The sequence below is a fragment of the Cryptomeria japonica genome, chromosome 4 (genome assembly GCF_030272615.1).
Source record: "Cryptomeria japonica chromosome 4, Sugi_1.0, whole genome shotgun sequence".
Taxonomy (NCBI): Eukaryota; Viridiplantae; Streptophyta; class Pinopsida; order Cupressales; family Cupressaceae; genus Cryptomeria; species Cryptomeria japonica.
Genome location: NC_081408.1, coordinates 238,914,790 through 238,932,983, shown reverse-complemented (window position 1 = coordinate 238,932,983; position 18,194 = coordinate 238,914,790). Strand labels below are relative to the sequence as shown.

General features: G+C 30.0%; 1 protein-coding gene across 1 annotated transcript; it reads left to right on the top strand.

Moving 5' to 3' along the window:
* Positions 1 to 7,746: 7,746 nt before the first annotated feature.
* LOC131065500 (cytochrome P450 716B1) lies at positions 7,747 to 9,627 on the top strand. Its single transcript, XM_057999999.2, has 3 exons — positions 7,747 to 8,826; positions 8,948 to 9,135; positions 9,221 to 9,627. Exons 1-3 carry the CDS (start codon positions 7,809 to 7,811, stop codon positions 9,512 to 9,514), a joined length of 1,500 nt encoding a protein of 499 aa, XP_057855982.2. The 5' UTR covers positions 7,747 to 7,808; the 3' UTR covers positions 9,515 to 9,627.
* The last annotated feature ends 8,567 nt before the right edge of the window (positions 9,628 to 18,194 follow it).

The following is an 18,194-nucleotide window of genomic DNA, read 5'->3' as shown; positions in this document are numbered from 1 at the left end:
AAAGTTTGAAGATCATGGGTACATGCTATATATTAGAATTGTATCCATCACTTTTAAAATTTTTGTGCAGTGGTTGGTTGTTAGGTGATGTCATTCATGGGAGTGCACATGAAATAATTATAATCTAATAAATATTAGAATATTTATTATTTATGAATGGGGGTTACTGAAAGGTGTTACTAGTGAAGCCATCCTTCCTCCTATATTTATGGAAGTTCATTCTCATTTGAGATGTGTTAAAATTTATATATTTATAGTGAGTTATATCAGCATGCAACAAAGGTATTCTTGGCTATGTATAATTATTAGAGGACTATCCATAGCTTCATTTCTATTTTATGATAGGCTACATTTTTAGTTTCAATAAAGTGATGCTTTATGGGGTTTTTTACCTGAAAGGGATTTTCCCGTGTATATCTTGTGTGATTTATTAATTTAGGATTTTATTAATCTTAATATATTTAAATTTTATATCTTGTTTATAATTATTAGTATCCAAAGATCCTAATTTCTAACAAAATCAATAAATGGAAAATAGTTTTACATAAGTGTGCAGTCACCTTTTCTATGATATTTCTAAAAAATGAGGGACCTTAATATTTTGTGAAAGGGGAGTTCAAAGGATATCAATGGAAGTGGGATACTTGTGTTATATATAGGAATAGTTGATTTCAATTGGATTATGTTGGCCAGTTTTTATTGTGAAAATAAAATGTTTTGAAAAAAAAATTTATAATAGCTTTAGTGGATGAATTGGATTGAGAAAATTTGGATTTTGATGGTTGATTTGAAGGTGTACCATGATAGGTAGGTGTCATATTGTGGTAGTTGGGCGAAGAGCTGGTTGATACATGTTTTGAGAAATAAAAAGGAGATTGGTTGAAGGTTTTATATAAGCATAGTGGTTGATATGATTCCCACACTACTAACATGGATAGCATTACCATTTTCTATAGTAGTAGCCATGATTTAACATATGTATGTGGGAAAATTGGCTATATATTTTGGCATAGGAACATGGATATATCAAATTTTGTTGGAGGAATGGAATGTCCAAGCACTTGTGCGTAACTATCCAGCTTTATAGTGCTATCATCCACTATGTGAGCTATGCGACATAGAACTTCCACATTCTATTCATCATCCTTAAACCTTCTATTAAGGGGTCCAATTCTCTAGCCAGGTGCTCTTGACTCACAAATTATATATTTGAATTTATTGTCAATATTTCCTAATTTTTCATTAGTCACTTATGTTGAAGATTCATCATCACGAGAAGCATGATCGTAAGAGTTCTCAATAATGATAGGTAAGGTAGGTGTTGGATTAAGAGAAAAGGATTCCACAAGATCCTTGGTGGGAATAAGTGAACATAAAACTCAATGTCAACACCTTTAGTTTTTAAAAGCATGGGAATCCACAAGTTTATAACTTCTTTTGACAGTGATATTGGATTAGGAACAATGGGTTATATGAAATTCATACATATGCATAAGTTCAAAAAACACATAATAGTTGATGGTAAATAAAGAAAAAAGGCTAAAAGTAATGGTAAAGGAATTAGTTTATGATTTCAATACCTTTTATAAAAATGTGAATGATGATGCAAGAAACTAACAAATGATAGGCAATTATACTAATGAAACAAGTAATTATATAATGCAATATAGAAATGAAATGATAAATTTTACAACCTAACTTAATATGAATTAATAAAATGATTGTTAAGTAATTAATGTAAGCATATTAAATATTAATTTTAAAAATTAATGTCTCTAAATGTTAAAAAGTTATGCAATTAAAATTAGATTCAAAAATCTAGATTAAAAAATATGCAAGTAATGTCATGTTCACCAAAATAAAAAAGAGGGGTTATGAGTGTTCACTTGCTTAAATATGAAAACTAAGAATAATTTCCAACCCTTCCATTTAATCGATAACAAGAACTTAGGATCAACTTCAATCCATTAGGAGAACTAACAACTATGATTAATTATTTTAATTTTAATTGATATGATTGGATATGAAATTATGTAAGAACTAAGTAGAATGATAGGAAATTAATAGTATTTAACATAAACAAAATGATACAAAATAGGAAGACAACTTGTAAGTATAGATCTATAGAGGAGATAGAAAGAGGAACGTATCTTTAAAATTTAGAACTAAAAATGTTGGTCAACTATGCTAGGTGCCCTATACTTGAAGGTTTTTTTGATTAAGTTAAGTGGGGAATAGCACCAACTAGTTACACATCAATATCAAAAGCAATCTAACCAATCATAACAAGGGCTTGGAGAGTGAGCCCACCAAAAATTTTAAGGTGTTTCCATTATCTTAAACTTCATATTCCTTATCACTATGTCCTACAAATCATTCCTTTCAAAATTTAGCCAAAAAAATTTGGTCACGTGAAAATTGGCATAGACCAAGTTATTTTGTTTGTTCAAAGGCTAGGATTATGTGTTAGTAAAATAGTGTCTCAACCTTGCAATAGTAAAAGGTTATTGTTGATAAATGAGCAGGGAAGGTTGCAAGGGGGGGTACCCCTCTTTTGGTGTCCAAGGGGAATGGCCCCCCCTAGTGTGGGGTCCGAGGGTTGCAATCCCTAGTAGGTGCTTTTGGAGGCAATGCACCGAAAGCCAAATTTTATGTATAAATATCTATCATAAATCTTGATCATTTATCATTAAGTCATAGATCTAATAGCTGATATTTTGTGTGCTTTGTTATTCCTAGAAGGCAACCCTATTTTATGAGTGCATTGTATTATGGTTGTGTATTGTGATGTGTTTGAAGAGTCTGGTAGCTGTTGAGTTGCCTCTTGATCTTTGTTGGTGATATTGCTATAAGAATCTTGCTTTGCAAGTATATTGTAATTTGTTGTTGAGTTTTGAATAATATATTGGGTTGCTTTTGGAATGTTGGATTTTTTTGCTGAAAGTGCTTTCCCCACATAAATCACTATATTGTGGTATGCATGTTATTTATGTTAAGTTTCTATAACTATTGTAAAGATCTATTAAAGTTTTTACATTATTATCCTCTCAAGATTAGTGTATAAGTCATTCCAATACTTAACTTCCTTAATTTATTTGGCCACCTTCATTTAATGATGGTCATAACTTATTTTTCCCATGCCAAATTAGGAGCTTTGTTTAAAGATACCTTCAAACAAAGCCCCTAATCTTTTACTCTGCACCCTCCCCCTATAATTTTTTATATATTTTTGGCTTTCAAACCTCATGTTGAAGGACAAAGTGGAATCAACTTGACAAACCATGTTGTAGAATTTTAGTCCTCAAAAAAGGCTTTTCAATGATTATAATTTTAATATATTTTTGTTTTATTATGAATTTATTATTTTATTTTATTATGAATTTTTTCTTTTAATTTTATTAAATATAGGTTTTTCATTGAACATCAAGATCTATATTCTATGCTAAATTGTAAATTACTTAAAACATTTGAAAAATATCTATGCATTAGGGATTGATGTCCTTGTTTCAACAATTTTATTTTAAAATTTTGATACATACAATGCTAGTTTTTTGTGACACCATACACCTATGTCTAAATGATAGTTAGTTTGACTTCAAAATGATGGCAAAATGGTCAGAAATTTCCTTGGGATTCATGACAAGGGACTAACCACCTCGTTTGAAATCCATATCTCTACAGTTCGTATCAGGCGTTGATAGATCTATCTTTTGATGCAACAACAAACTAGGCCAAAAAATGGTATCAGAGCATTGGGTCATGGGTTTGAATCCCCTCTGGTTACGTTGAGGGGGCGATTGTTCACAAAATGGTCAGTGCTCCCCTCGGGATTCATGACAAGGGACTAATCGCCTCCCGTGTGATCCATATCTCTACAGTTTGTATTGGGCTTTGATAGATCGATCTTTTGACACAACATCAAACTAGGCCAACACAAAATATAGTTTAAAAAAAATGTTATAAAACCAAATGCAAGCATTTGATATTGGAGTTGAAAGTCTAAATTAAAAAAAATATATAATTATATCCTTTTTATGTACAATGTCATATACATCACTTTCAAAAAAAATTGTTTACTATTAAAAACTAGTTATTAAAAAGGACGTAAAAAACTTACAGTTTAATTTCAATTTAAAAAAAAATATGTTTAGAATTTAGAGACAAAATCTCGCGAACCACTAGTTTGTATCATCTTCAATTCTTAATTACTATAGGTGTCGGAGAGTAAATATTTAGTTCAAAATGTTGATTTCAATGTAAAGTTTGACCAAAAATTTTAACCCATTATTCTAGGATCATCCCAATATTGTCATCTTGAATATTTAATAATTGATATAAAAGAATTAAAACAATATAAGAATAAAAGAGTGAAAATAAGCCCTCACGATAATTTTATAGGACATAAAAATACTTCATATTTTCATATACATATGACAATAATAAATTATAAGTTTAAGTTAAGGTCTAGATTCCTTACCCAAAATCATTAATCCACCTTATATAAACTTACAGTGTATTACAATATACACAACATATATACAACTAGCCTTCTTTATGGTATAACAAAATTTTCTATTCTCAAATTTTTGAAGACAATTATGCAGCAATAGTTTTATTCTTTTGGATATCAAATCTATTGTGCTTGTATTGTGAGGTAAAATGGAATCTATTATAGTCACTATCGAACAAAAATAAATTCCTCTAATTTATCCACATTTTCCTTCAAAGTTATTGTCACTAAAAGATGGTAAGATACATTAATGCATACATGCGATAATGAATATTTTTTTTATTAAGAAAATTATTTACTTTATTTATACAAATAAAATAAAACTTTACATAATATAAATATTAACAATAATAAATTCTTTTATAAAATTTTATTTGATCTTATTGATCAATATTAGATTTTTTCTTAAATATTCTTTTTAGATATAAATGATTGATTTAATTACTTATTAGATATTAAATTTTAAAATATTTTGAATTTAAATTTTATTAATATATTTTTCCTGTTAAAAATTTTTGATAGACATTTTGAATTAAAATATAATTCTATGTTTCATTTTTTAATTTTAAAATTTATATAATCTTTTTAAAATTTATTAAATATCTATTGATCCATTTCATATAGTTTGCAATGCATTTCATAGAAAGAGAGCTCTTTACACATAACCCTAGAAATATTATTCATGAAAAATTAGCGTCACTTTAAATCTTCATTTTGTTGGTAAATCAAACTTGTCAAGAGTACATGGACATTATTAGCTTAGAAAAACATTAATATGAATACATGACCAAAATAGGTGAGGCGATAAAATGGAAAAAAATATTAATATATTAATGAAACCAATCTTTCTTATTTATGTAAAACATAAGAAATAACATTTAATTGTTAGTGAATGAAAAACTAAAATTTTACCTATATGTTTTATTAAAATATAATAGATGCTTAATTTTCTCAATAGTCTAGATGGCTTTTACATAAATTTTAATAAATATAATAATTATATAATTCTTTAAAATATTCTGAAATAGAAACAACCTTGTTTTACCACCTCCTCACAAGTATACATTTATCTTCCTATACATCAGTGTTTCAATTACTTTGATAATGAAAAACATAAATTTTAATATGTAATAATATGGATATATATATAAAATTTATATAATATAAACAATTAGAAATTTACAAATTTATAGAATTTCAAAGCATTCTACTCAATGATATAAACCCACTTGTACATTGTTAAAAATCCTAGACTAATATTTTGCATATTTGCAAGGTAAAATTGTGACAGTAGTTTGCAACATGTCTGCCATAGGCTTTTACTTAAATGATAGTAGAAAGCACAACTTATTAAAGGTGGTGTAGATATTATATGTGATGACAACAAATGACAATATCCATCACAATAAAAGAAAACTAGATTACTCTTTCATTAATACAATTTATTCTGGTTGATGATTTTGATGTAATTAATTTGATGATAAAAATATATTTTTTCTCAAAATTATTCTACTAAATGAAAATAAAATCATTACAATATAGAAAAAACTAATCTTAAAGGCATTAAAAAAATACATATTTATAAATTATAAATGATAAAAGATAGAGTAATATTGGGGATGAACCCAACATTAGTTGCAAGTTGTGTTGACACAATAACCACTATTCAAATCCCTTTAAGCCTGCATTTGAGCCTTATGAATGCAGGTTGGAGCAGAATGAATAGATAAGGAGTGAAGTAGAGAGTTAAGGAGTGGATGATGGAAAAAATGAGATATAAGGGTGTTAATGTCAAACAAATTTGAAGATGAGGTCTCTAAAAAATGTGGCCTCATTGGTTTAGTCAAAAGCATTTACGACTTCGACTCTTTACGGATAAGAAAAAAAAAAGATAGAGATATTATTGATAGAAAATATAGACTGTATTCGACAATTATTTATATTTTTATTATTATATGCATACAAGAATAAAAAGCATTTTGATATCCCAAAGCATGATAACCTTTTATTTTATGATTATTAATAGTTAATTCTTTAACATTAATTACAAAATATTAACAATAACAATAAAACCATAATGTTAACTTCTTGACACCAAGCATGTACATCATAAAAGATTGGTATAGTTCATGACCAATGTCACATATCATGTAAGGAATGAAAACAACAATTTCCATGTCCATCCACATACGGCTTGTAGATTGTGAAATATAATGAAGTAAAGCTCAATATATGTTGCAGGCTGTCCTTAAAATAGAATGATTACTTTTTCTTGCAGGCAAAAATGAAGTTTTTTTGTGAAAAAAAAAATTACAGATTAGAATCTTGACAATTTCAAACCTGTTTTATTTTTTAATGTTAGGGAAGAATAAGTTAGTAACTTTTATTTATTTATTTATTTATTTTTTCTTTTATGTATGATTAGATGTATTGATGTCATATGTTGTGAAATAAGTTACATTTTCAAATTAGATAAAAGAAAAGATTTTATCAAAATTAGTCTTAACAATTATTGATCCTTCTTTTCTGTGTACTAGTCTAACAATTATTGATCCCTCTCTTCTATTAAAAAGAGCAACTGATATTTTCAAAGTTAGTCCTAACAGCAACTATAGATCCCTCTCCTCTATTAAAAAACAACTATTAATATTTTCAAAATTAATCCTAACAACTATTGATCCCTCTCTTTTATAAAAAAAGATGAATACAAACTAACAACAACTCTTATCAATATTTTATATATTGAATTTTTTCCCAGATTCTCTCATAAATTTTGGATTGTTCATTTAAAAACTATGGATATTGACATTTGCTTTAGCTATTTTTTATTTTAGTATATATTTCTGTAATCGTCACACAGTTCACCAGTTATCTACTGCCGGCGTTGATCACTAATATCGTCATTGATAAGATTGGCAAAAGCTTTTAGTATTTTGGGTTAGTATACTTCTGTAGTAACGAATATTTTTCCAAACGGTGCTTTCAACCTATTTTTTGAGAAAACGAAGAAAACGTCATTTCTATTTTTCCTGTCTTCTGCAAGGGAAAATCAATGACCCATCTGTGTCTTCATTGTTGGAGTAAGCTTCTAACACGTATCATTATAATATAATCTTCATTGCATGCCCTCCACTCATCCAACCTAAGTTTAGGGATCGAGCCGGCCACAATCAAGTATATCTTCCGACCGCTTGACCCCAATGAGCCATATAAACGCTCTTGTAGACTGTAAATTTTCAGGAACTAAAGCTCAATATTTCTCATATTTCCATTTTGAATCTGCCATCGTGTGTGGAAGATGTCTGTGCTATGGATTCCATACGACGGCAGCTGGATCTCCATCGGAGCTGCTGCAACAGTTTCCTGTATCATAGTTGCCATGGCATCTGCATCTGCTATGTTTTATGCTCCCATTCTCTGGGCGGTCATAAAACTGAAAGCTACAAGAAACATGCCTCCCTTACCTCCGGGAAGGATTGGAATCCCTTATTTGGGAGAATCCCTTGACTATATGAGGTCGTCGAGTAACCTGCTCGATCTGGACGTGTGGTACGATACTCGATATGCTAAGCACGGGGGGATTTTCACTACCCATATTCTGGGTAGTCCCACTGTTGTCATGTTTGGAGCGCAGGCCAACAAGTTTATCCTAATCAACGAAAACAAGCTGTTCAGAAACAGCTGGCCCAAATCTATCAGAGTTCTGATCGGAGAACACGCCATGGTTTCTTCCCACGGCGCCGACCACAAAAGGATGCGCCGGATTATACACTCCATGATTCTGGGGATCGAAACGCTCAAGAAGTCAGTTGGGAGATTTGAAAGGCTTGTGCTGCACCATCTGGAATCCGACTGGCGTCCTGGCCAAATCTTCCTTGCCCATAACAAATTGAGGGAAATGACGCTGTGTGTGGCGGCGGAGTATTTTATTGGGTTGAAGGCTGGAGATGGGTTGGAGAGTTTTAGGCGGCACTTTCACGATTTCAACGCGGGGCTTCTTTCTCACCCTCTCGATCTTCCCTGGACGGCCTTTGGGAAGGCCAAGCGCGCTCGTGCCGCCATGGTTGCTCAAATTGCACAGCTGATCCGTCTACGTAAAACGTCCTTGAGCAAACGTGGAGAAGAAGAAGAAAACTTTTTGGACATGGTTTTGACGGCGCAAAAGGCAGGGGGCGACTCTTGCTTGAGCGACGAGGAGATTGCAGACAACTTGATGGGGTTTTTCACTGGAGGTTATGATACCACTGCCTCCGCTTTGGCCACGATTCTTAAGCATCTCAGTCTCTCGCCACAAGTGTTACAACGCCTTCGTAAAGGTACCTGTGCTCCATATTCTGAGATTTCGAATGTGAAATGAGGTTAGAAGAATATGTAGAATTTTACTATTCAAAAATCTTGTATTCGTAACCTAATATTCTAAAACCTAATGTTGTCCAGATTGTGAAAAGCTCAGAGATAGCAAGAAAGTCGGAGAGCCTCTGACATGGAACGAGATTAAAGGTGTGGAATACTTGAGACATGTAATAGCAGAGGGAATGCGTGTTGTGCCTCCAGTACTCGGAGGATTCAAGCAAGCAAAAATTGATATCGTATATGGTGGTTATACCATTCCAAAGGGGTGGAAGGTGGGTTTTTATTTATTTATTTATTTTTAATCTGTAAAGGAAGTTATAATTCTTTAACACTGATTTTTAAAATTCATTATTGTAGGTTCATTACTCTATCAGACAAACAAGCAACAATGAGGATTACTTTGACAATCCAAAAGAGTTTGCCCCAGATCGCTTCAACGAGCGACACGAGCCATTTTCCAACATTCCTTTTGGACAGGGAAATCGAATATGCCCAGGAAATGAGTTTGCAAAGATAGAAATGGAAGTATTTCTGTATCATTTAGTGTTGAGATATGATTGGGATCTGATGGAGGCCGATGAACCCACTAGCATCTCATTCAATCCTCGACCTAAGCATGGTTTGCCTTTGATGCTTAAACCAGTAGCCTAAACAAGAACTGATATGTATAGGAAAAAATAATATGGCCATTATTGTATTGTTATATCAGTGGGCTAAACAAGTTGAAATGTATAGGCCAGAAGTATATTGTTTTTTGGTCGTTATCTCTCGTCATTTACAATGATTATTGTCTTATTATAATATTTTTGAATGTTTTGGAACATTTATTGTTTGTAAAATATTTTTGAAATGGTGACATATTTAACTTGCTATTTGAAAAAAGAGGTGTGAAAAAGACAAAAATAAAAATAAAAATAATATCATACAATTAAAAAATAATTTAGATCAATGTATGGGTTGTTGTACAAGTGTCTAAAATGTAGTTAACATATCTTTGTGTTGTCTTTAAGATATAATTTTTTTTTGGCTCATATCCTATGATTTGTTGTAGCATTTCTTCTCCATATTCATATTTTATTCTTTATCTTTATTATTTTATTTTAAAAATAATTATGGATGTTATAATTTATCCTATGATTTGTTGTAGCATTTCTTCTCCATATTCATATTTTATTCTTTATCTTTATTATTTTATTTTTAAAATAATTATGGATGTTATAATTTATCCTAGTTATTTAATAGCAATCCCTTATTCTTGGTATCATGCTTTATTCAATAAAAGAAAATATATTTTTATATTTTTGAGATATATTTTCCAATGCACTACATGTCCTTGGTCATCTATTTTTATATTTCAATTGAATTCTTCACAATTTATCTCTGATCATTAAATTTCTAGTTATAGAAAAGTTATCCATCTCTATGTATTGAGGGGTAGTGCTAAAAATAAAGATCAAATTTTTAGTTATGGAAAAGTTATCCATCTCTATGTATTGAGGGGTAGTGCTAAAAATAAAGATCAAATTTTTAGTTATGGAAAAGTTATCCATCTCTATGTATTGAGGGGTAGTGCTAAAAATAAATGGTAGAGATTACAACAAAGGGAAGAAAATCTATTTTTATATTTCAATTCAATTCTTCACAATTTATCTTTGATCATTAAATTTTTAGTTATGGAAAAGTTATCCATCTCTATGTATTGAGGGATAGTACTAAAAATAAATGGTAGAGATTACAACAAAGGGAAGAAATATGTATGTTTTCATGATGGTGGTTAAAACCTTGTTGATTAATTCACTCGTGTTCAAAATATTTAGTAGATGTTTAAAGAATAAAATAAATACCTAGGTATATGTTATCATCATTGTACATGATAACACAATTCTATCTTTAATTGAGTCATAGATGGAGTGTCTAATAAAATATAGTATATTTATATATTTCAATAATAGTTAAATAAAATATTTCAAAAAGTAAAGAAAAATAAATAAATTAAAAGACCAAGTCACCAAATAGATGTTATATATGTAAAAGATCAATGAAATGCAACAAAGTAATAATTGTAATTTATAATCATCAATTATAACAAAAACATGTTGTCTTTAATTATTCTAACATGTCAGTTATACTTCTCTTAAACATTGGTTGGTTAAAATTAAATTTGGATGGGTCTTCGAAAGGGAATCTAGGTTGGGCGGGTGAGGGAAGGGTGGTCAGAGATCTATGCGAAAGGGTTGTGGTGGTGTACATTGCTAACTTAGGCATTTAAACTTCTATTATGCTAAACATGATGGTGGCTTTATTTGGAATTTTTATTTCTAATGGCAGGGGCTACCAAAATATCATCGCCAAAGGTGATTCAAGAAAAATTAGCATGATACTATAATGCAAGGTGAATCCGTGTTGGTGTGTTGTAGACCTAATCAACAAGTGCCAAGGGTTCATTTCCACCTTTGGCAACATGAGGCTTCAACAAACTTTTAGGGAAGGCAATAGGTCTGTGAATAGGCTGGAAAATATTGGTCCTTTCTTTGAGAGGCTTAAAATTTAGACAATGTAGCATGAGTTACCTGTAAATATTCATGCCATTATTTTTGAAGACGTTAATCACAATGAGAACTAAAGACTTCAAAATTTTCTTTTCCTTCATTACCTTGTCCACATTGTTCTTTAGTCTTTTATTTATATGGACTTGCTTTCTTAAATCTAGTGATTTAGCTACGATTCCTTCTAAATAAATTTTATCTATGTATTTCCCTTAGATAATTTTTAACAACCCCTTTCTATTCCTTTTTCTTTCCTTCACTATAGAAACCATGGGTGGAGATCTTATTCAAATGGAGCCAAACAAATGTAACAATTTTAAACAAAATGGCATTTCTTGGAAAAAGGTGGTGGACGAAAATCTGTTGACTTACATTAAAAGAATGAATAGCTTCAACCCTTCTTTGTCTTATTAGTTTCCCCAATCCTAAGATGAGTGTAAAGTCAAAGTTTGTAGGGTAAAATTCATGATATCTATGGAGACCATTGTGTTTGGTATGGGTCTTGTGGTTCAAGTCACTACCTTCCCAAAAAAACTGAAGGGTAATTACAAGATATATTTCAAGAGATTCTTGAATTCAATGAAGAAATTTTCACACTTACAAAGTGGTTTCAACAAAGATGGCTTACCTGGGGTTTGGAAAGAGGTTACACTACTCCTCATGATGTTCATCACTTTGGATAGGATATTTTAATGGTTCCACTCTAATATTTTACCCATGCTATACTATTTGAGGTATGGTGTGAAGGTGAATTTCCCTTATTTTATTTTCCATCCTTGTCTTAGTCTATGGTTGTTGCCAAAACTAAAAATGCCCTTCCCCAACATCAATGGCTTATTATATGTTTGTGTAATTTCCACCTGAATTTAACCTCCACTTGTGGGTCGGTTAGTAATCCCTCTAGTTTCACTCTATGTGTTGAGCTATAAGATAACCCAAATAAGAAAGATGCCAATTCCACTCCTAAACCCAAGGGGAATTCTATCAATATGACTAAATTCAAGAAGATATCGACCCCACATTATTGAATGCATACTCGAAGAGCCCAAGGTAGAGGAGAATAATTCTAAGGAATTTTCTTCCTTGTGGTCTTCTAGTTCCAATTGGACCCCGAGCAACCAAGTTAATAATGTTGCCACCCCTTCTTCCCCACCTTTTGAATCCCCTCACCACTCACATGGGAACTTGTCAAGGAAATTGGATTTTGTTGCCTTTCTGTATAAGGTCAATGAAATGTGCAATGGATACAACAAATAAGAAGCTATAATTTGTTGTCTTTTGAGGTAACTAAAGGTTGTAAAAATAGAATTTAACAAGCTAGAAGTCTTTGTTGAAGAAAATTATAGAGCTACCAACTAGGAAACAAATGATAAGGATCAAAGGGTTTTGGAGGTGACAAAAACTATAGCTAAAAAGATTGAAAGACGGGAAGGAATTGGAGAGAAATTGAAGGGGCTCTATGATAAGATGGACTAGAAGGAGGACAAGAAGGTGATGACAAAGGAAATTGAGGTTCGAAGGGACAACCAAGCATCCCTAAAAAAGAAAGGAGGAAATGATAGCTCAAATGAATGAAGTGTCTAATAAGAATTAGGTAGCTCAATAGGCAATTAAGGAAGAAAGCAAGAAGAGGTGGGAAAGAAAGAAACATCATTTGGATTCCTCCCCTACTACTTGTTTAGAGGAACTAGTGTCTAGGGTGAAACATACCCTAGAGTTCCCTACTATTTCATTTGTTAACGATTCGAATGAGAGAATCTCCTTCCCTAGCAAAGTGAAAGTGATGAGCCAAGATTAGAAAATTGGGAAGCTCCCCACCAGTTAGGCCATTAGTTCATGTCTTCGATGGGATTGTATCTACTAGTTTTTTTTTTGTGTGTTTAGTTTGATCCAGTCTATTCTTTGGGTTTTTGAGGTTTCCAGATATGGGTTTCTGTTATATTCTATTCTTTTGTGGTAGCTGGTACTCTGGTTTAGGGTTATCACTTCTTGTGAGTCTTTGGGTTTCTTCATTGTAGTAGCTATGTAATGGTTCAGTCCTCACTTGGTTTAATCTAATCAAAATATGTCAATTCACTATATGTTTTAAACTATTATTCCAATTACAACTTGGTGTGTCTATATGTTTGGGTACTCATCACATTAACTAAGAAACTAAAGGATGCATGTTAGACTTATTTTACCTAAGCTATGTCATCTTCAAATCATTTAATTACATTACTTATAGGTATCATTTCCCATTACAAGGTGTCATCAATCAAATGTTCTTGAACCCCTTTTAATATTTTTTTGAGACCAACACAAGATATTATGATTGACATGATATTCTAAATTTTTAACAAAACCCAAAAGAGCATTTTGTACACTATAACCCATCAATCAATAGGACACATGAGGTTGATCAATGTGTAGTGATATGTAACCATTAGGGATAGAAGTATTGGAAATTTCCCTAAATCATATTGAAATGATTTAATTAAATGATAAATCATATGACTATTGTCTTAAATTCAAAATGATCAATATCTATAATAAGGAAGAATGAATAACAATCCCAAATATCCTTAGAATATGAAATATATTTATGATAACATAAATTTAAAATTAGTCAAAAGATTAATATTTAACATAATTTTAATACTCTATCTTATTTATATAAGAGCGTACAACTACTATTCGGTAATCATTATAGATGAGAGCTATTGTACATTTTAATGGTAATTTAGAAATTTATTGCAAATCTTTTTATAGAAGGTTTATTTGTCTTTGTAGGATTCTTGGATCTTGTCACTCCTTTCCTATTATTTTACATAATAACAAAGCTCTAGCTCTATAGATTTTTCTCTAGTTTCAACAATTTTTCCAAGAGATTTTATATGATTCAATTTATGGATCAATAGAAAAATTAGTAACATTTTCTCATAGAATCCATCTTAGTTTTTTAAGGGAAGTTCCATTGGTGGCAATATATCCACCATACCATCATGTTTTACTATATTTTAATTTTTAATATAAGCCTTTATTATGTAGATGATTTCAACTAGTTCTTATTTTCATATCTTTATTTGCTGAAAATGAATCTTTTATATTTTGTTACTAATATTTGTATCTACATTTGTAATCTATTTAACCTTTACACAAGTGATTAAGCCATTTAAGCAATGAAAACATGACTCCCATTAATAAAATAAATAAAAAATAGTATTTTAAGTTAAGCTAATGAATTATCACCAATAGTTCCACTTTAAACCCTAAAATCAAACTTTAAACACTTATAACTTTTGGTAAATGTTGCTATAGTTACTACAATTTAATCTAAAAAAAAGTTAACTGTCAAATATTCAACAATAGTCATATTAGATACTATTTTGAAGACAAATTAAGTGTATGATTAATCTCTATTTTTCTTTTAACAATTTTATTTGATGAAAAAAACCCATTTAATTTTTAACAAGTATGAACACATTTTTCTAAAAGTTTTCCGGCCCTACATTTTAAATTGTATATGATATTATATTTAGAATTAAACATTATCTTATGTAACAAGTCAATATAAAATAAAATAAAATAATAAAACAATATGATTTAAACCTAAATAAATAATTTTATCATTATCAACTCCTGTATATTAAAAACAAAATAATAAACAATTATTATAACTTTTAATAATAACAAATATCCAACCGCTAAATTAAATAATATTATAAAATAACTTTAATAATATAACTTTATCTTTGTTAAAAAAAGACAGAATGTCAGGAGAAGGAGAATCAACGTTTAACATGGATGTGAAAAGTTATTTGCACTAGTTGAAAAATATTTTTATTTATTATATTCATATTCTCGGCTAGAATTCAACAAAGGCGGCCACCACTTGTATAGATGGTCGGCATTTTGAGATGTGTGATTTTAACTATATTAAAATATGATTTCTAAATATTATGTGTCGTTATTATAATAATTGATGTTTAAGAATGCTGTGCAGCTTCCTATTGCTAAAATTATGCTACTCGAACTTTATAATTTTTATACATTTTCCTAAAAAACAATAATATAAAATAAAAATAAAAATAAAATAAAATCGCAATCAATACACATTAAAATTTCAAATCAAACAAAATTTGATTGAATATCTCAATGAAAAATATCTCAATTAAAAATATATGAAATAATATTAAAAATATTAATTTAAAATGATAAAAATAATTTTGGGTTGATTATTAAATTAAAAGAATATTAAAAAAAAATTATTGAAGGAAAAGAAAAATAAAGATAATAAAAATTAATAGAAGAAAATGGAAAACAATCTTAATCTTTTTTGAAGCTTACTTAAAATGTAATAATATAGAGAACAACAATAGATTGAAAATAAACAATTTCTAAATTAAGAGATGAATACAACTACATAATGAAAATAAAATAAGAAAAATATATATATAAAAAGGAAACAATTGATAAGAATGATAGAAGCTAATTGTATAGATAATAATAGAAAAATGAAGTAATTAGAATGATTAAACAATCAATCAAAATCCACGAGAATGATAAGTATATTTAAATGAACTATAACATAATATATTAACTAATATAAACTGAAACAAGCATAAGATTAAAAATATTTATATTTAAGTTCTTTTATTTTATTTTTTAAAATTTTCTTAAAATCTTCTCTTTGCAAATGAATATTTGTTTTTATAGTCCTCTTTATGTTTGGTATTAAAAAATTATATCCATTTGTTTAAGATAATTTTGACTCTTTAAGGTTTAAGGATTGTGAAAATGTTATCTTTTTATGCTCTTAATTAAATGTTTTCTTCCAAATTAAATTTATGATATTTTAGTAATATAAATTATCAAAAAAAGAAACAGAGCAAGGGTGGAGAGCCTCTCACTTCAATTAAGATTTAATGTGTGATTTACTTAAATGAAGTATTAAGAAAATGATTACACATAGTGGCCATTATAATTGGATGATTTAAGGAAAAAAAAATAGAATAAAGGGAAGAAATATGTATGTTTTCATGATGGTGGTTAAAACCTTGTTGATTGATTCATTTGTGTTCAAAATATTTAGTAGATGTTTAAAGGATAAAATAAATACCTAAGTATATGTTACATCATTGTACATGATAACACAATTCTATCTTTAATGGGATTCATAGTTGGAGTGTCTAATAAAATATAGTATATTTATATATTTCAATAATAGATAAATAATATATTTAAAAAATTAAAAAAAATTTAAAAAATTAAAAAACTAAGTCACCAAATGGATGTTATATATGTAAAAGATCAATGAAATGCAACAAATTAATAATTGTAATTTCTAATCATCAATTATAACAAAACATGTTGTATTTAATTATTCTTACATGTCAACTCTAGTCCTCTTTAACACTAGTTGGTTAAAATTAAATTTAGATGGGTCTTCTAAAGGGAAGCTAGGTTGGGTGGGTGAGGGAAGGGTGATCAAAGATTTGTGCGGAAGGGTCATAGTGGCATACATTGCTAACTTAGGCATTTAAACTTCTATTATGGTAAACGTGATGGTGGCTTTCTTTGGAATTTTTATTACTAAGGACAGGGGCTACCAAAATATCATCGCCGAAGGTGATTCAAGATACACTAGCATGATACTACAATGCAAGGTGGATCCTTTAGACCTAATCAATAAGTGCCAAGTGTTCATTGCCACCTTTGGCAACATAAGGCTTCAACAAACTTTTAGGGAAGGCAATAGGTCTGCGAATAGGTTGAAAAATATTGGTCCTTTCTTTGAGAGGCTTAAAATTTAGACAATGTAGCATGAGTTACCTATAAATATTCATGCTATTATTTTTGAAGACATTAATCACAATGAGAACTAAAGACTTCAAAATTTCCTTTTCCGTTATTATCTTGTCCATGTTGTGCTTTAATCTTTTATTGATATGGATTTGCTTTCTTAAATCTAGTGATTTAGCTACGATTCCTTCAAAATAACCTTTATCTATGTATTTACCTTAGCTAAATTTTGACAACCCCTTTCTATTCCTTGTTCTTGGCTTCGCTATAGAAACCATGGGTGGAGATCTTAATCAAATGGAGCCAAACAATTGTAACAATTTTAAAAAAAATGGTGTTTGTTGGAAAAGGGTGGTGGACAAAAATCTGGTGACTTACATTAAAATAATGAAGGGCTTCAACCCTTCATTTTCTTGGTAGTTTCCCCAATCCTAAGATGCGTGTAAAGTCTAAGTTTGTAGGGTAAAATTCATGATATCTATGGAAACCATTGTGTTTGGTTCAAGTCACAACCTTCCCAAAGAAACCTAAGGGTAATTACAAGGTAGATTTCAAGAGATTCTTCAATTAAATGGAAAAAGTTGCTCACCTACAAAGTGGTTTCAACAAAGATGGCTTACCTAGGGTTTGGAAGGAGGTTGCACTGCTCCTCATGATGTTCATCACTTTGGATAGGATATTTTAATGGTTCCACTCTCATCTTTTAACCATGCTATACTATTTGAGGTATGGTGTGAAGGTGAATTTCCCTTATTGTCTTTTTTCATCCTTATCTTAGTCTATGGTTGTTGCCAAAACTGAAAATACCCTTCCCCAACATCAATGGCTTATTCTATGTTTTTATAATTTCCACCTGAATTTAACCCCCACTTGTGGGTTGGTTAGTAATCCCTCTAGTTCTACTCTATGTGTTGAGCTATAAGATAACCCAAATAATGAAGATGTCAATTCCACTCCCAAACCCAAGGGGAACCCTATCAATATGGCTAAATTCAAGAAGA